The 20,142-nt window shown below is 44.4% G+C and overlaps 1 protein-coding gene across 11 annotated transcripts in view; it reads right to left on the bottom strand.

Annotated features, from left to right (window-relative positions):
- pcdh15b (protocadherin-related 15b) overlaps positions 1-20,142 on the bottom strand; it is a 1,349,261-nt gene that overhangs the window by 110,074 nt on the left and 1,219,045 nt on the right. For all 11 annotated transcript variants that reach the window (XM_080205457.1, XM_080205459.1, XM_080205466.1 and 8 more), the window contains 2 exons: positions 8,215-8,324; positions 1,594-1,734 (listed from right to left, as the gene is read on the bottom strand). In XM_080205457.1, coding sequence (XP_080061583.1) covers positions 1,594-1,734; positions 8,215-8,324 — 251 coding nt within the window. The remainder of the gene's footprint in view (positions 1-1,593; positions 1,735-8,214; positions 8,325-20,142) is intronic.

The raw sequence follows: 20,142 nt of genomic DNA, 5'->3' as shown, positions 1-20,142 counted from the left end.
TTCCCGCTCAGAAAGGACAGCAGGACTAGAGGGCACAGCCTCAAGATAAGGGGGGGGCAGTTTGCACCGTAGCATGCCCTTTAAATAGTAATCCCTCCTAATATTATTCCTGCCAAAGTGGATAACCTCACACTTGCTAACATTGTACTCCATCCGCCAGGTCCTCGCCCACTCGCTTAGCCTATCTAGATCCCTCTGCGGACTTTCCACACCCTCTGCACAATTTGCTTTTCCACTTATCTTGGTGTCATCAGCAAATTTCGACACCCTACACTCAGCCCCCTCCTCCAGATCATCTATATAAATGGTAAATAGTTGAGGCCCCAGCACCGATCCATGCGGCACTCCACTAGTCACCAACCGCCAATCAGAATAGCACCCATTGATACCAACTCTCTGCCTCCTATTAGACAACCAATCCTCTATCCACGCTAACACCTTACCCCCAGTTTAGGAGTTGAGGAGGAACTTCTTCACTCAAAGGGTGGTGAATCTCTGGAATTCTCTGCCCATTGAAGTGGTGGAGGCTACCTCGCTAAATATATTTAAGACAAGGGTAGATAGGTTTTTGGTAGGCAAGGGGATTAAGGGTTCTGGGGAGAAAGCGGGAAAGTGGAACTGAGCCACTTCAGATCAGCCATGATCTTATTGAATGGCGGGGCAGGCTCGAAGGGCTAGATGGCCTACTCCTGCTCCTATTTCTTATGTTCTTATGTCTCCGTGGGTTTCCTCCAGGTGCTCCGGTTTCCTCCCACAATCCCGAGATGTGCAGGTTAGGTGGATTGGCTGTGCTAAATTCTCCCTTAGTATCAGGGAACGAGCTAGGGTAAATGCATGGGCTTGTGGGGTTAGGAACTGGGTGGGATTGTGGTCAGTGCCGACTCAATGGGCTGAATGGCCTCCTTCTGCACTGTAGGGATTCTATGATTCCATGAGTCCTTAGGTGATGATCAATAGCCACTCTAGGAAGATCTCTGCAAGTTTCTTCACAGAGTCACTTTCAGGTATTTGCTCATAATCCTAATGTTGGTACCTCTGAATTGTATAATGTATGACAAACTGGTTAGGCTAAAGGAAGTCTGTGGGAGCTTTATGAGTCAATATTACATGGGAGCACCAATGATGTGGCTCTGTAAAATTGCCCATACAAAGCCCATTTTGTTGAGCATTAGTTAGCTGACTAAGCACTCAATACGACGCACACATTTCCACATGGATATTCCCCAATGAGTCATATTGGGAAAGGGAAGAATTAGGCATCTATCCCCCATGCCTGAAGCAGGCATTGAGCTCTTCATGTATTGAAATAAGTAGACTAATGCTAGCTTCAGGTCTGATTTCCAAGACTGAGTTAGCTCGTGTAGGAAGTGTCTCAGACTGCCCACACTCAAAAGTTTCTGAGCTTGAGGAGGACCTGGCATCACCAAGGAACTTAATTTTGTAGAGCACTTGCCAACAAAGAAGTCAACTACTGTACCTAAACATTAGAAATGTGTATTTGGAAAATTATCATCCACATTTATGACTAATTAAATGCAATCCAATGATCAACTTAAGTGAGAAACAAAAAGAAATTCCATCATCTTGACTTACTTCTTGAAGGAACCCTCAGGTTTGACCTGAAGAACAGCAATGAATCTGCCTGGATTCTAATTTCATAGTCTTTTATGGATTCATAATCCAACGTTTTATTTGTTGTAATGACTCCTGTCCGATTGTTGATCTTAAATACACCTGAAAATGGAAATGCTTAAAATGTTATTTACACAAGAACACAGCAGCAGATTTTAATAATTTGAATTATTTTTGATTTGTTTTAAGAATGAGAAACTTATCAGTGGAGCACATTCAAATTCTCAAGCTTTCATCATCAAGCGCTCGAAGGTCAGTAATGCTGCACGATAAGAGAACAGGAGGAAGCCAGTGAGTATAAAGTGAGGATGTGGAGATGTCAATATTGGACTGGGGTAGGTACAGTAAGAAGTCCCACAACACCAGGTTAAAGTCCAATGGGTTTATTTGGCAGCATGAGTTTCTGGAGCGCTGCCCCGTCATCAGATGAGCGAAGAGTTGGGTTTACCTGATGACGGGGCAGTGCTCCGAGAGCTCGTGCTACCAAATAAACCTGTTGGACTTTAAACTGGTGGTGTGAGATTTCTTATCATAAAGTGAGGAGGAGAGATCTGGGGGCAGGATTCCAATATAACAGACCTACTTGCAGTGGAGAACCAGCAGAGTGTCAGGAGCCTTGTTGTCATTGAAGCCACTTTTGCAGTGGTTCCTGAACTCAGCCACGGCATTAACATCCCAGTTCCAGGTTTCCTGATTAATTGCAAAGTGCGGGCGTGCTAACAGCTTGTGTCTATCAAAGGAAGGATTTCTGGTTAAAGGATCAAGGGCAGGGACAGAGTGGCTGAACTGTGCATTGTCTCCTGAGGCTTTGGCAACCACAAGTATAGAAAGGGAATATAGGAAGGCCATCCCTGGGTCGCTAACTCTTTCCTGGAAGTTCTGCTGTGAGGCTTGAGATTCTGCAACGAAATGCTGTTCCCCATCGACAAGGGAAACATTCCAGTCTTTCAAATCAGGCAGATATGGACAAAATTGGCCAGGAAAGTGAGCAGCACAATCTAGTCCTTTGAACTTGCAGTGGCCCAAGAGGTTCAGCGTCTTCAACAGGGTAGGAAAGGTCAGTTGCACCCTAGTTTCATTAGCCAACCTCCACACTCTGACATCTCCAGCATTCTTTTGCACATCACTTCTGAAATCAACTTAACTTGCTTCTGCACTCATGCCTCCCTCTTCTGGCACATCCTCATCTGAACAGCCAACACTCACATTCACTTTCACCTTCCTGACATCTCGCACACATGCCTCAAACTCATTTTCCAAAGTTAGTGTCATTCTCTCCTCTCCACACAATCCATTTCTCAGAGTCATAGGATCTTCCGGTCCCACCAAAGCCAAAGGACATTTGAACAGTTCACCACATTTTCTGGCTCATCCCTGCAGCGATATGCTGTAAAAACACACCCTCTGTTTTTTTGTCTCTGCAGGAAAAAGTGCACAACTCCAGGGAGAGGTAGAAAATGAAGAATGATCCTCAGTGATAGCCATGTTGACGGCCACTGGCAATGCTTGCTGAGCATTTGCTCAAGGAGATGGCAGCTATCAACAATAGCCTGCGTGAGCCTCTTGCATGACTACTGCACACAAATGTCCAGAAAGCGGAAACTGCACTTGTAAATGCTGTGTTGGGGATATTGCCTCCTTCAAGCTGGATCTCTGTGTCAGTTCTCTCTGTCCTGTGGGCAGGCATGGTGTTGAGGAGAAGGTGTTGCTCCTGTTGCCCCTGGTGTTGTTGCAACTCCTCCCATTGTGCTTCACCAGATGTCCATGGCGTGACTGTATTAGCAGCTCCTAAGGTGCAGTGAAGACTGACAGCAGTGAAGATCAGATTAAGGTAACATTCAACTTACGTGAAATGGCATCCACAAAGTTGAAAGTCACTTTAGAAGCAGCAAAATCTTGCTTAATGAACAAGTCCTGTGAGTACATATATTTCACATAGGCAACCCAGCAGCTTTCAGTTTCACTGTTTTAAGGCTTTTCAATGAACACTGATTTCCTGCTGTTCTCTTGCCTTGTCGACCCCTATGAGTTTTATACATTATGGGAAGTCCGTGTGCTAGCTGCTAAAATACTGGGTTAAATTCACAGCTAACTGCCTATTTAAATACTGACAGTACTTTCTGACAACTCCAAGGGAGTTTCTCACACACCTCAAAACATGCATCTATTGAAGCTGGAAGTGGGCAGGATCATGATGGAGCTTCTGATCCAATGCTACTTTTTGTGGTTTTAAGTGAGTATAAAAGTTCTCCTGGCTGGTCAAACTAAAACTCAGGGTTTCTGAGCTCAAACAGTGGCTGATGGCACTGAAGGATGTGTGAAAGACTGACGGTTTCTTGGATTGCACGTTCTGAGATGTGGTCACACCACAGCTATGGACAGTAAGCATGTGGCCATTCAGCACATTTGGAAGAACAGGCAGATGACATCTACGCAGCTATCTTCCACGGCGACTGGCACTCACACACCAGCTTTCAGTGCTGAATTTTGCGGGGAGCGGACAATGTAGTTTAGAACAAATAAAAGCACCACTGGGCAAATGACTGCAGAGGGGCCACAGCAGAGTGTAAAAATTCACTGGCCATGGAAGATTTGATTGTCAGAAGGACAGGCGCTTCTGCAGTCCCCTTCATGAATCTCACAATTTGCATTATATCGGTGGGTAAAGAATGTCACAGAATGGGTGCAGAACATCCTGCTGGGGAGCAGCTAGGGGCAATTAGGTGTCAGGGTCCATTTGGAAACTGACATGAGAAAGAAAAGGGCTGATGGTCTCAGATAGAGTTTCAGGATTGAGGGAAGAATCTAGAGAGCAGGGCTGCAAAGATAGTAATTGTTGGGAGTACTCCCAGTGCTACATACCAGTGGGTACAGGAAATAAAAGACAAGGCAGGATGAATCTAGACAAGGAAAACTGGTTGCATCTCAACAAGGCTAGGATCAATGTCCTCTCATTAATGTGGAAGAAGGTTTAGAGTATTTAATATGGGAGAATCACCATGATTAAGCAGCAAAAAAGAGAAACAAGATACACAAAGGACTAGGAGAGGCAAACAGCATTACAATAAAGAGCAGACCAGAAATAGAACGGACAAACAGGGCAGAATAAGGTGGGTTCGGAGTACATGTTGTCAAACACATGCATCATGACAAATAAGTTACATGTGCTTCAGGAAAATTATCCCATGGGAAACTGTTCCCCTTTGTAAAAAGATCAAGAAAGTCAGGGTACAGATTTAAGTGATTTGCAAAAGAAGCAAAAAATGATGTGTGAAAACAGTTTTTCACACAATGAATGGTTCGTGTCTGGAATGCAGTGTCTGGAAGTATAGTGGAGGCAAGTTCAATCGAGGCATTCAAAAGGGAATGAGATGATTACTTGAACAGAAATGATGTGCAGTGGTACAGGGAAAAGGCAGGGAGGGGGATGACACGAAGTCATAATGCTCATTTGCAGAGCCAATGCAGACATGACAGTCCAAATGGCCTCTTTCTGCAGCGTAACAATTCTCTGATTCTACAATAGGCTGGTAAATTGGTGCCAATTAGAAATGAATCATATGATGAATCCTCTTAGCTGTGAATGCCACCATTACTAAATAATAGATTGTGGGGGTCTGCAGTGGTGCAGTGATCAGGAGTAAAAATCTTGATGTATTTCCCTGGAGTGCCAAGATAAATTGTAGCATCCAACACACAACCCCAAACTAAGATCATCCAATTTACTGGAATCCTCTTGTTACATCTCTACTATTTACTGTCATTACCAGATTGGACTGTGCACTATCATGAAAGATTATGTTTTGCATTCCGGCTCAAGAAAAAGTCACTCTATTTATGCACACAACCGATCTATGCTCTGACTTAGGAATGTTCCCTTGAGATTATTATGCTACTTATTCCCAGAACCTATTACCTATCAAAATGAGATAGGATTGCTTATCGAAAGTACAGTAGTGTTTTTTGTCTTCACTGTCTGTGCAGTAATACAGCAGAGCAATTAGCCTGCTTATTGTAGAATATGGCCCACATCACTGCACCCGTTTCCTCCAACCCACCAACTCTCAATTTTCATTCAACTTAAATCAAATTTGGGTCAATTTGATATTCGCTGGAAGGGAAAAGGGTGGGGGGCGGGGGGGTCCGTGAAGATTAAAAATGTCCCAATGTATTTAAATATTGAATTAAAGACAACTGGTGTATTCAACCTAAACTCCTAATTGGCGGGAGATATGATCAAAGGTCAGCAGAGAAACAAAATCGGTGGAAACGCACAGGAGTAAGCATTCATTACCATCATGTGGGCTACAAGCTGTGAAGCAGGTTCCCCATTAGCTCAATGTTCATGCCATTCATTTCAATGGAAAGAAAACTGATCAGAATGGCAGAGGCAGAAGTAAATAGCAACAGTAAATAGCAAAATTGGCCATTATTGCAAGTCACTTACGAATCTGATGCAAAAGATAGATTAGTCCAAAATTCAATGCTTCTGAGTCTTGTATCAGATTTAGAAAAACCTATAAATTATTAATGCTGCTTTGTTTAATTTGTATTTTTATATATGTTTCTGTGCAATTGGAATATTACAATTTGTGGAACACATTAAACATTGGTGTATACGTATGATGGATAACTTTATTAGAGGAATAGTGCCATTTAGTGCCATTGGGGGGGCTTCTTCACAAAGAGAGTGGTGGGAGTGTCGAATGAGCTGCCAGATAAGGTGGTAAATGCAGGGTCACTTTTAACATTTCAGAAAAACTTGGACAGATACATGGATGAGAGGGGTGTGGAGAACAAGTCAGATGTTGGGAATTCTGTGCTGTGTATCTACCATCCTGACTCCCCAAAGCCCTTCCACCACCCACAAAGCACAAGTCAGAAGTTTGGTGGAATACTCACCAATTGCCAGGATGAGTGCACTCTGACAACACTCAAGGAATTCCATCCATCCCCTTAACATTCACTGGTACATAATGGCAACAGTGTGTACCAACTTCAAGACGCACTGCAGCAATACGCCAAGTCTCCTTGCACTGCACCAACCACCCAGAAGAGCAAGGGCAGAAGGTGCACAGAAACACCACCACCTACCAATGCACACACCACCCTGACTTGGAAATATATCTGTCATTGTCACGACATTAAAATCTTGGAATTCCCTCTCTAACAACACTTTTGGTGTATCTCTGTATTATATGGACTGCAGTGGTCCAATAACTTCTCGAGGGTATTTATTGATGGTTGGCAAATGTTAGCCAATGATGCTTGTACCCCAAGAATTAATTTAAAAAAATAAGTGGTGAGAAGAGGAAGGAGTATTTGTTAAAACAGTTGTGTAGATGACAAGCAAACCAATGGGAGTACACGGAAAGAGTCAATGCTGTACATTATACATTAGGTAAATGAATGCAGGTTTGATGTCTAAAATCCAGCAACTTCCTAAATAAGGCCATGCAGGGTTTTTGGTTTTCCTGGATTTTAGATTGCCGCCATTAGATTGAGGGGTGGAGACGATGACCTAGTGGTATCATCACTAGACTATTAATCACTGGCCTATTAATCCAGAAGCTCAGCTAATGTGCTGGGGACCCAGGTTTGAATCCCACCATGGCAGATGGTGAAATTTGAAAAATATCTGGGTTTCAGAATCTACTGATGATCATGAAACCTTTGTTGATTGTTGGGAAATCTCATCTGGTTCACTCATGTCCTTCAAGGAAGGATATCTGCTGTTCTTACCTGGTTCGGCCAACATGTGACTCCAGAGCCACAGCAATGTAGTTGACTCTCAACTAGCCTTTGAACAAGGGCAACTAGGGATGGGAAATAAATGCTGGCCAGCCAATAATGCTCATGTTCCATGAATGAGTGAAAAAAGACTTGTTTTCTGTTGTCACAAAGTGAGGACTGAGATTGGATCTGGAATTGTTAAAGCTGGTTTGCTGATGTCTCATTGCTGCTTAGCAGAATCTCACCCCTGCTCCCGTGACATCTTCACTGGGACATGGTGAAAATACATACAGGTAGAACGCAGTTCTGTTAGAAGGAATCAATGGACCCAGTTTGCAGGACACGTAACGCGGCTCTGTCACTCTGACCCTGTAGCAGTGAGTTCTTCAAGGTGCAGAACCTCATGGAGGAAATCCTGACCCCATTCCATTGGTGGGACAGGTATCTTTGTATCTGGAGAATAGTGAGGGCCAGGAGAGGCAGGTCTTAAAAGCTCTGCAATGAACTCAGGTCTAAGTGTGTGCAAAACTCTTGGTGATTCCATCCACTGGGATCAGCCTCAGAATGGCTTTTTCTTTCCTGTGCTCACTATGTTCAGGGAGTGAGGCCCAGATCTCTGGAGAGAAAACTATCCGCTTTCAGCAAGTTGGATTTTGGATAATGCCCCTGTACATAAGAAATGTGTTAAAACATATATTTCTGGTAAAAATAAACCTTTGATAATGTGGTTTACTATCTTCTAACTTTGCGGTCTTATGCTCAGTTTATATTTTGTTTAATTCAATTCTATATATATATAAATATTTCACATTTATACACAAAATTATCCACCTCAAAAAATGTTCTTACCACCATCATTTCCGGCTATAATTGAATACACTATAGTTTGATTGATAGCAGCTGCAGTTACAGTGACAACTACAGTTCCTATTGGAGCACTTTCACTTACAGGTGAAGGCCTGAAAGACAAGAAAAATGTTCTAATTTGAGCAATGTAGCAACAAATCAATGAAAAGCACACAAAATTTTTTAACAACTGAAGTCAAACATTTATTATTAAACATTAGAAATGCTCAGCAATATATTAGGTGTGTGCGCTCACTTAGGTCTTTTACCAGAACAGGTTGATACATTGCACACTCATTGATCTGCAAGTTCAAATCACTTTCAACTCCAAAAGAATTTCACATCAAAGTGCTGCATAAAGTGAAACCTTACTCATTTTTATAGGCTGTGCTGGTGCGTAGCTTGACTTTGTCAATGGGGAGAAGATTTGGGGGAGCATGCTGGCACAGTGGTTAGCACTGCTGCCTCACGGTGCCAGAGACCTGGGTTCGATTCCTGGCTTGGGGTACTGTCTGTGTGGAGTTTGCATGTTCTCCCCATGTCTGCGTGGGTTTCCTGCGGGTGCTCTAGTTTCCTCCCACACTCCAAAAGATGTGCGGGTTAGGTGGATTGGCCATGCTAATTGCCCCTTAGTGTCAGGGGGACTAGGTAGGGTAAATGCATGGGGTTATGGGATTGTGCAGGCCTCTTTCTGCACTGTAGGATTCTATATATTCAAAATGTGCATTTCTTTATTCTTTTAAAACTATTAGATTTCACAGTGGTTACATAAGATGGGGGAGTGAATAAAGGATCAGTGCTTATCACACACCCAACTTGATTTGGAAAAAGCAGGCTGGGGTATACTGGAAAGCAGATTTTAAATTCCTCTTATCTTAGAAAGTACAGAGAATCAGAGGGGCCTGGGGTGTATATCCATAGATCCCTGAAGGCAGTAGGACAGGCAGACAAGTCGGTTAAGAAGGAATATGGGATACTTGAATTATTAGCTGAGGTATATAACGTAAGAGCGGGAAGATTATGACAGAGCTGTAAAAGACACTCATTAGGCCACATTTAGAGTACTGCATGCAGTTCTGGTCACCACACTGTAGGAAGGATGTGACTGCACTAGAGAGGGTGCAGAGGAGATCCACCAAGATGTTGACTGGGCTGGAGTGTTTCAGCTATGAAGAGAGTTTGGTTAGGCTGGGCTTGTTTTCCTTATAGCAGAGAAGGATGAAGGGGCGGGGGGAACATGAGAACGAGGAGCGGGGTAGTCCATCCGGCCCCTCGAGCATGCTCTGTCATTCAATATGATCCAGGCTGATCTTTTCGTGGACTCAGCTCCACTTACCCACCCGCTCACCGTAACCCTTAATTCCTTTACTGTTCAAAAATTTACTATCCTTGCCTTAAAAACATTCAATGAGGTATCTCAGTTGCTTCACTGGGTAGGGAATTCCAGAGATTCACAACCCTTTGTGAGAAGAAGTTCCTCCTCAACTCAGCCCTAAATCTCCTTCCCCTTATTTTGAGGCTATATCCCCTAGTTCTAGTTTCCCCCTGTCAGTGGAAACAGCTTCCCTGCTTCTGTCAAAAACCTCCCTGATTCTATCTCAACGTGATTGAAATGCATAAAATTATGATGGGCGTGGATAGAGTAGATTGTGGGGAGGGGGTATAGATTTAAGGTTTAGAGGGGTTTGAAGAAAAACCTTTATACCCAGAGAGTGGTGGGAATCTGAAATTCGCTGCCTGAAAGGGTGGTAGAGGCAGGAACTCTCACAACATTTAAGAAGCATTTAGATGAGCACTTTAAATGTCATGACATACAAGAACCAAGTACCAGAAAATGGGATTAGAAGGGATAGGTCCTTAATGGGTGGCATGGTAGCACAGTGGTTAGCACTGCTGCTTCATGGTGCTAGGGACCTGGGCTCGATTCCTGGCTTGGGATACTGTCTGTGTGGAGTTTGCATGCTCTCCCCGTGTCTGCGTAGGTTTCCCGTGGGTGCTCTGGTTTCCTCCAAAGATTGTGGCTAAAATTGCCCCTTAGTGTCCTGTGATGTGTAGGTTAGAGGGATTAGTGGGTAAAATATATGGAGATGTGGGGGTAGGACCTGGGTGAGATTGTGGTTGGTGCACACTCATTGGGCCCAATGGCCTCTTTCTGCACTGGAGGGTTTCTATGATTTCTATGGCTGGTGCACACATGATATGCCGAAGGACTCCATTTTGTGTTTGAAAGCTCTATGACCGTAAAGGATGGAATTTACCCCAAAAATTTGAAGTGTCACAAAAGTCTGAAAACTGGAGAGTTTCACTCTGCTTTTTTTTTCCCAGGGACTATCCCATCCAATTTTCCCCACACTCAATTATTTTAGCAGTGGGGAGAGAGGGGCGCCTAAGGTCGCCAGGAAAGCCAGCTACAGACTGCAAGGCATGCTCCCTGATCTCCCATTTAGTGTGTACAAGCATACACAGACATTGCCTCCCCACCCCTCTCACAGACTCTCCCTGCTGATCGCCTCCCCCTTATAGTCTCCCTCACCGAGCCCAATCAACTTCCCCCGATTGGCTGGCTATACAAACAGTTCCCACCCCCCATACAGAGTTTCTCCCCTTTCCTTCCCTTCTCTCCTCTTGACTTCCCCCTCCCCATCTGGCTCCACCCCTATGGCCCTGCCCATTTGGCACTGCCCAGTGGGCTGTACCCGGATGGCTGGTGGGCAGTGCCAAGCTGGCAGTGTCAGGGTGCTAGGCTGGTGATGCCCATTCTGCCCCGACCATCCAGGGAAGGAGGGGGACCTCATTGGCCTCCGGTCCAACTGGCAAGGTCATCACATCTGGTCCAACGTTGGTGAGGACCTCCACTGGCACGGTCGGAAGACTAAGTGAGTCTGAATGCTTACACCCCGGGCTCACGAATAACAGCAAAATGACAGAATGAATATTTAAATCAGGTTGTTACTTCAATAAAAATGGCCTGGGGGGATTGCCTGGACATTGGTCGCGATTCCCACTTTAAGTCTCCTGCTCAAATTTCCTGTCCCGCTACATTACTCAACCGATGCAGTGGGGTGAAAAAATTGCACCCTATGGCTCTTTTCAAAAAGTTTTAACAGAAGTTAAAACGTGCCCAGTACTTTTTCCTATTTGGTCACCTACTGATGGAAAGCAGGACTGCTGTAAGAGAAACTAAATAAAACTATTTTTCACCTGGTAATTGGAGCAAATCTTGGACAACCACATTAATGATATTTCTCTCTTGGTTTAATGAAAATTTGTATCTTGAAAGAATTGATTGACATGTTTGCGGATGACATTGAGCAATGTGGTGGGAATGATGAGAAGATGATCGAGTATCTGGAGAACTAGAGAAAACAGTGGAAGACGAGGAGATGAAGATCAGCAGATAAAAGACCTAATATATTTCACTGTCAGTTTGAGTCTAGGGAAGATGATCAAGAAGCACCTAGGTAGAGCCTAGGGAAGTGAAAGGGTGAAGAATATGGGTTTAGACATGGAGAAAATGAACGGTGTTACGGACAGCACAGACAGGCAAGCTGTACTTCTTTCCTCCCACCAACTGTTCCCATAAGCAGAAGATTTTTTGAATTATTTTTCAAGTATGCTGTGGCGAGTTTATATCATCTTCAGTTTGTGTGATCCAAGTTACTAATAACTCACAGCAAACTTTTGTTATGATTTACTCAGAAGATTAATTTATTCCTCCACACACAAATACACACTGCCACATGCACATATACACACAAGGCACACATACACACATAAGACACATATACACACAAAACTCATATACATATAAAAAATGAAGACATAAGTATTAGTTCGCGTGAATTCCAGAGACCGAGAAGTCAAAGTCCAGGGTATGTTTTCTTCGTGGAGGAGTTGAGTCTTGCTGAGTTTCCGGTTGAAGACAACAACATGATCGCTCTTGAAATGAATGATGCTGCAGTACGATGGGGTTCTGTGCTTCGGATACTCGATGAGCAATGATCAGCGAGTTTTGAAACCAAGCAGGCTTCAAGGAGTTGTGAGCTTGTTACCCACTGCTTGCTGAACCAACCAAGCTGCTGGAATACTTCAGTGTCAAAACAGCAGACTGAGGATTTTTTCATTCTCAAAGAAATGTAGAGATTTCAAAATGGTCACTCAAGTCACGTGACCTTTCTCCACAAAAATTCAAAGGGGATGTTTAAGCATGTCTGGAAGCAGCTTTGATTTCACTACTGATAATGTTCCAGTCATGAGGTTCTGAAAGAGTTACCATCCATATAAAGATGTTTGTGTCAGGAAGCCATTGTATCAGCAGCCCACCACCCCCCCCTCCACCAACCCCTCCACATCCCTAATTCTGCTAGAAGAGTAAGCTTATCAAGATGCAAATGATGGAACACCTTGTAAAACACCTGGACACCTAGATGTGAGATGAGCCTTTTCAGACATGACGACTGCAATTTTACCACTTCACCCCACCATCGCTGGATAGGGTGAGGCAGTAAAATCACGCAAAAGTCAAGAAATCAGGATCGCACCCAATTTCTTGGCTCTCACTATCTTACTGGCACTGGATTTCTGGTGCATTCAGCTTCCCACCCATTTCTAGCGAGAGGCTGTATAAATTATTTAAATATATTTAAGGCAGCATTAACATGTGATTAGTGAGCCCAAGATGCTATCGTCTGGGCTCACCTCCCTTTGTGGCCTTGTGGCTTGTGCAAAACACCTGGCCCCCATGAATACAGAGCAGTCATGAAAGTTTCGTCGGTAGAACCAGAGGCCATTGAGACCCTCTTGGGAGATCAAAGGCAAGGGTGGAGGTATCCCTTGGGCAGTGACAGCCTGGCACCCTGGCATTGCCCACCAGGGCAGGTCCTCTGTGGTGGGGAAGGCGGGCCCTGCTGCCACCCTGCATGCGATCGGTGATTGGGGAGGGCAATAGTTGTGGGTGGTGGGAGGGTACTTGTTATCGGCTGTGGGGCCCCGGGATAGCTGGGAAAGGAGCCTATAAACAAAATATATAAGGTTGGCTCTGGCAGCAGAATCAATAGATCTTTCACATCTGTCATCTCTCTGCTGGTGGCCATTACGCACGTATGACCAAACGTATGCACATGCGCAATGGCTCCCTCTGCTGCTGCAGCATCCTTGCTGGCAAGTTAAGTACCACTCACTCCATCTAGTGGCTATAAATCATCTAGCCCAGTTTTTTTAGAGCCTAAGTCTAGAAGATTTGGAGTATAGGCTTGCCCAGAAATCAGACCCAAAACTCTCCGGTGTACATGCTAGCTAAACACTTTGTCTTGTAAAATTCCACCCAATGAGTTTCAATCTGTGTATCCCTTCGTTTTGTGATTAACTTTGTCCTTACAATTCCGTGTGAAATTCCACAATGATGAGAGGATTGTTTTGCTCTTGTAACTCATGTGGATCATGTAACTAGCAGGAGCCATCTTTTTTGTTCAGCAAATGAAATGAAGTTTTGATTTCTTTTCATGTTATGTTGAAACACACAACAGTTTCAAGCATCTGGCGTCAATGCAGAAGGTGGAAGTATGGAATGGCAATTAAATGACAAATTAGCTCCGGTTGAAGGAATTGAAAGATGTGTGGTGGAGTGTTATGACTCAAAATGTCGCTGAAATGGAAAGGAACAATCTTCAAGACACTTGTGAGACCCGCGTTGTTATATTGTGGAGAAATGTGGACAACATCAAGAGAGGAATAATGACTGCATATCAATGCAACACGGGTGCTGCGTTGACTACGTTGAGTGATGCGAAAGGACAAAATCAGGAATTGGGGGTCAGTGAACATAGTGGGAGCATTGAAGTAGCCGAGAAGAGATTTAAACAGTATGGTAATTTGCTGTGGAGAGAGAGGAAATGTGATGAGGGAGTGTGATAACCCCCATGACCTTGCGTGGGGATTCACTGGTTAACCTCCCACTGAATGTGAGTTCCCTGGGGGATTGTTAATTAACTGACCAAGTGGAGCACCTATACGAGCCCTATATAAAGCAAGCCCTTGAATGGGTTCATTATTTCCTTGTCCCAGTTGAGGCCTGTTGCGCTCACCACAAGCTTGTGGTTTTTGTTTTATTTAATTATGTGCAATGAGGCACTGTTCCTTTACAGCTGACTCCTGGAGTGATTAGAGTGAGTTATGGAGATGGGACAACCAGGGGAAAGGAGAAGGGGACCATCTTGGAAAAGATGTGAAGGCAAGAGACTTTAACATTGTAGGATTGGAAGAGGAGGGTTGACTGACAGTAGGAGATGGAGAGGAGAGATCGAAAGAGAGAGCACAATCATCAGCACCCTATTTTTGTGCCCTGCCTTTTGGAGTGAGCTGTATCAGACTTGCATACCCATGGATGGATGCCATATTGATGCAGGCATTAGTACGTGCACAGTCAACATCTGCCAGAAATACTCAGAGCAGGAAAGTCATGACACTAATAATCATGAATCACCAACTGATGCTATTCTAGAATTCAACACTCCAGCCAATGTCCCTTTTAACCTAAAAAAGCTGAATGTACCAATTTTATTTAAAGGCAACATCCACTTCTTACAGACTGGTTGCAAGTTACTTTCATTTGATTGTTGTGACCATTCTACAAGTGCGTGGTGCTTTAGATAGTTGCAGAAGTTTTTACAGGATGTGGTGCAGCAGGTGTTAAGGAATTCTTGCTGACTTCAAGATTCCTGCACAAGCCAATTGCTCCCAGACATAGGTTCAAGAGTCGGCATTCCTCTCAGGATACAGGAGGCTTGGAGAATGAATACAGGAGGTTTGGAGATAGAGAAAAAAGGGAGAAGGCTTCTCAGCAGGACATTATGTCCATCAGTGTAGTCAGGGAGCAATTCTCACATCTGAACGACAACAAAGAACAATATGTGAGATATCTGTCCTTAACTAACATAATCCTCAGTGAAACAAGAGCTGCAAATGCAACCTCAGAACATCCAAGAACTGCATCCACCAGTGGCTGTGAAAATGATGGTAATTAACTTTTACATGTCAAGCTCCTTCCAGCTGCAGGTTGAGCAGTTTGAAACACCTCACAATGTTTTATGCATCATTGCTCAAGGGAGGGTCACTGAGTCTCCCTATTGACAAAGAACTACCTTTTGTTCTTTCTTGTCAGAGACCAAGTAGGCGTAGAGAGGACATGGTTTTGTTGTGATTGCAGGTTTCTTCATTGTACAGGATGTCTTGGATTGCATGCACACTGCCATGGTAGCACTGTGTGCCAGTTTCCAGTTGGTATGTCATTACAGTCAGATAATTACTTAAGCCAATTCTAGTTATCGGCAGCAGTCATGAAGTTTTCATTCTGCTACAGTCCACTGTGCCAGTTTGCATTTGAACTACTCAGAACTACTAGCTGACAAGAGCTATCCACTGATGGCATGGTTGATGACTCCAGTGTGCAACACTGTGTGCAACATGACACAGAATCTATTCAATGAGAGTCTTACTTCCATACAAAAATACAGTGCAGACAGACCATTAGTGTGCTGAAGCAATGCCTTTGCTACTTGAGCTGTGGTGGAGGAGCTCGATAACAGCTGGCACTAATTTTCTTTCCAGGCTCTGCAGTTGTGCCTGAAAATCCTCACGAAGGCTTACTTGCACCAGTTGGCCCCTTTAAATTACATTGGCTGCACGGCCATGCAGATATTTTAATAGGACTGCATACTTAAAGAAATTGCCCATGCACTCATGGAATCAAAATTAGAGACCATAAGATATAGGGGCAGAATTAGGTCATTTGGCTCATCAAGTCTGCTCCGCCATTCAATCATAGCTGATATGAATCGCAACCTCATTTTCCTGCCATCTCCCCATAATCCTTGATCCCCTTATTGATCAAGAACCTATCTAACTCTTTCCTAAAGACACTCGATGACCTGGCCTCCACAACCCTCTGTGGCAATGAGTTCCACAGATTCACCACCATCTGACTAAGGAAGCTCCTTTTCATCTCAGGTTTAAAGGAGCGTCCCTTCACTCTGATGTTGCACCCTCGAGTTCTAATCTCTCCCACTAGTGGAAACATCCTCTCCGTCCATTCTACCTAAGCCTCTCAGTATTCTGTAGGTTTCAATTAGATCCCCCCTCATCCTTCTAAACTCCACCAAGTATAGCCCCAGACTCCTCAACCGCTCCTCATGTGACAAATCAAATTCTTCATTCCTGGGATCATTTTTGAGAATCTCCTCTCGACCTCCTTCAAGGCTGGCACATCCTTCCTTAGATATGGGGCCCAAAACTGCTCACAGTATTCCAGATGGGGTTTAACCAGAGCCTTATACAGCATCAGCAGTACATTGGGAACGTTGCTAGGCTGAGTAGGCATTAATATTTGTGGTGGTCTGCTGCACAATCTCGCCATCACATTGTGGGAAGCCACTGCCAGCAGCTGTATTTTGAGCAGCTGGAGAACAGGAGTATGGAAAGGAGTAAAATGAAGAAGAAAATATTATTCCTTGACAGCTCTTTCTGCCTAAAATGTCCTTGGAAAGCTCATCCAAGTGTCACACTAATACGCACACCTCCAATTCCCCATTTACCAAAGGTCTTAGCTGCTTACCTACAATGGCCATCACAGTGTTCCCTTCGCCACAATGGACATAGGAGCAGAAGTAGGCCATTTGGCCCATTGAGTATGCCTCGCCGTTCAATGAGATCTTGACTGATCTGATGGGATAATCTTTAGGTGCCTGTTTTCCTTGTTTGTGGGCTGGTATACACTGCAACTTGTCTAATGGAAGGCTGCTGACGTTCAGTAGTGGAGACCACAGATTGCCATCAAGGATGACCTACAGCACTCTGGACATAAAAGGCTTGGGTACACTGCACTGTCTGGGTATAGCTGCAGCAGTGTGGGCTAGCTGGGTGACTGGCAACAGCAAGACATAGGAGGAGTGGCAATGGCAGGAGGGCAACCGCTGTCTTCCTGAGAGGGGACAGCAAATTTGGACTCCAGTGAGGTACCAACACTCCCATAGCAATTCAAGCAACCGACTGGCGGACGGATCATTGGACTTCTACGACACCCTGCAAGCCCCTCTGAATACTGGTATCTGTAGCCCTGATGGCAGCAGCCTAAGCCTAATGGCAGCAAGATGACCTTGTGTAATAGGAGTCTGAGCTTCCAATGCAGCACTCAAATGTTAGGTGCCTGCTCTTTGTCCTGCAAATGAAGCTGCAATATTGACCATCAGATGTTGCATCACGACTTGGTTCTGGTGTAAGAATGGAGTTGATCACTACTTCCACTACTAAATAATGAAGCAGCACAGTGATTAGCACTGCTCCCTTACAGTGCCAGGGACCCGGTTTGATTCCTGGTTTGGGTCACAGTCTGTGTGGAATTTGCACGTTTTTCCCGGGTCTGTGTGGGTTTCCTCCAGGTGCTCTGATTTCCTCCCACAGTCTGACGATATGCGGATCAAGTGGATTGGCCATGCTAAATTGCCTCCTAGTATCAGAGAGGCTAACTAGGGTAAATGCATGGAGTTGTGGGGATAGGGCCTGGATGGTATTGTAGTCAGTGTAGATTTGATGGGCCGAGTGGCCCCCTTCTGCACTGTAGGGATTCTATGATTCTAACTCTACACAAAGTCTTGTGGCAAATTGATGTCTTAATCCTGCTTCAGATAGGTGGCAGGCTTCCCAGTAAACCAAGAATATGCCTGTCCCTACCCATCACTTGTTCTTCTGTAACCTGCCCCAACAAATTTCTCATCGAGCAGAATACTTGTGCAACTTTACACACTGATGAGCTGGCACATGCATTATCCTTGATCAGTGCCCTGTTATCTTAACTTGGTTTAATGTTGATAAATATTGATGCAAAATTTTCTCAAATCAGTGCATCTTGCAATTGTTCTGACTTACTGTTAATATGCGAGTGGAGAAGAAAATCTGGACTTCCAGTCTCACATTGACATTGGCTTTACGAATTTCAAAATCAGGCAGTAACAATCTTTATGGTGCTGGTAAAATTTCAAGGGGCATATTTCATGAATTACTTTCTGCGCATGATTGTTGGAGTACTTCCTGCCAAATCACTAAAATTCTATTCTAGACAAAGGTCATGGGTGGAGGAGAGCACTCATAATGTTAAAATGGTGGCGCGGGATTGTTGGGCTGAAGGGCCTGTTTCCCGTGCTGTGTTGTTCTTTGTTCTCTGAGCTCGCTTACATTCCCCTAATGCAGTCCCAAAACACTCTTGCTCTCTGGTGGGGATTAGCATTTTCATTGGAGTGGAAACAAAGTATTTACAAACATCTTCAATCTCTCTTTACAACAATCTTGGATCCCTACTGCTTCAAAAAGATGGCCATCATCCCGGTACCTAAGAAAAACCAAGCAGCGTGCCTTAATGACTATCAGTGGTGGCACTGACATCCATCATTATGAAGTGCTTTGAAAGGTTGGTCATGGCACAAATCAATTCCTGCCTCCTGGACTACCTGGATCCACTACAGTTTGCCTACCACTGCAACAGGTCCACAGCAGATGCCATTTCCCTGGCCTTACACTCAACCCTGGAACACCTAGATAACAAGGACACCTAGGTCAGGCTCCTATTTATTGACTGCAGCTCAGCCTTCAACACTATTATTCCCACGAAACTCATCTCCAAACTCTATGGCCTGGGCCTTGGCACCTCCCTCTGCAACTGGATCCTGAGCTCCCTAACTCACAGACCACAAGGTTGTGTTCTCAGCCCCCTACTATACTCCTTATCTACCTATGACTGTGTGGCCAAATTCCCCTCCATCTTGATTTTTAAGTTTGCTGACGACACCACCGGAGTGGGTCGGATCTCAAACAATGATGAGACAGAGTACAGGAATGAGACTGAGAATCCGGTGAACTGGATCTAGTGAAGGCGAACATGCACCTGTCTACATCAACAGGGGCAAAGTAGAAAGGGTAGAGAGCTTCAAGTTTCTAGGTGTCCTGATCACCAGTAGCCTGTCTTTGACCCCGCCCCCTCATGCCAACATTATAGTTAAGAATGCCCACCAATGCCTCTACTTTCTCAAAAGACTAAGGAAATTTGGCACGTCAGTTACGACTCTCACCAACTTTTACAAACGCAACATAGAAAGCATTCTTTCTGGTTATATCACAGCTTGGTATGGCTCCTGCTCTTCCTAAGGCCGCAAGGAACTACAAAAGTCTGTGAATGTTGCCCAATCCATCATGCAAACCAGCCTCCTGTCTATTGATTCTGTCTACACTTCCCACTACCTCGGCAAAGCAGCCAGCATAATTAAGGACCCCACACACCCCGGACATTCGCTCTTCCACCTTTCTCCTTCAGGAAAAAGATACAAACTCCCCATTCCCCACCCTTGCCAACTGATTCAAGAACAGCTTCTTCCCTGCTACTGTCAGACTTTTGAATGGATCTACCTTGGATTAAGCTGATCTTTCTCTACATGCTAGCTATAACTGTAACATTACATTTTGTACTCTCTTGTTTCCTTCTCAATGAATAGTATGTGTTGTCTGTATAGCGTGCAAGAAACAATACTTTTCACTGTATGTTCATAGGTGTGACAATAATAAATCAAATCAAATCAAAAGCTGGAATTGCAACTCTGTGACCATGAACCCAGGCACTGGTACTGGCAACGAGACCAAGAGACTGGCTGGACATGGAGGAGAGGCTGGGGGGAAAGCAGGGGGATGGGGTGAAATCATACAGTTTCCTCGTTTTGTTTTGTTTCCTTCTGGCTGCACCGTTGGAGCCTCCTGGACTTTATAGTTGACTGAAAGGTCCTGCCAGAAGCCTCACCATTAGGTGTCACTGCATGAGCAGATGAACAGGTGAGGAACTGGGAATATTGCATTGTGCGCCACGCTCATGCTGGGCTTGTGATGATTCCAGGTCCA

The sequence above is a fragment of the Carcharhinus amblyrhynchos genome, chromosome 17 (genome assembly GCF_965287045.1).
Source record: "Carcharhinus amblyrhynchos chromosome 17, sCarAmb.v2.hapA, whole genome shotgun sequence".
Taxonomy (NCBI): Eukaryota; Metazoa; Chordata; class Chondrichthyes; order Carcharhiniformes; family Carcharhinidae; genus Carcharhinus; species Carcharhinus amblyrhynchos.
This window is presented reverse-complemented; position numbering and strand designations above follow the sequence as displayed.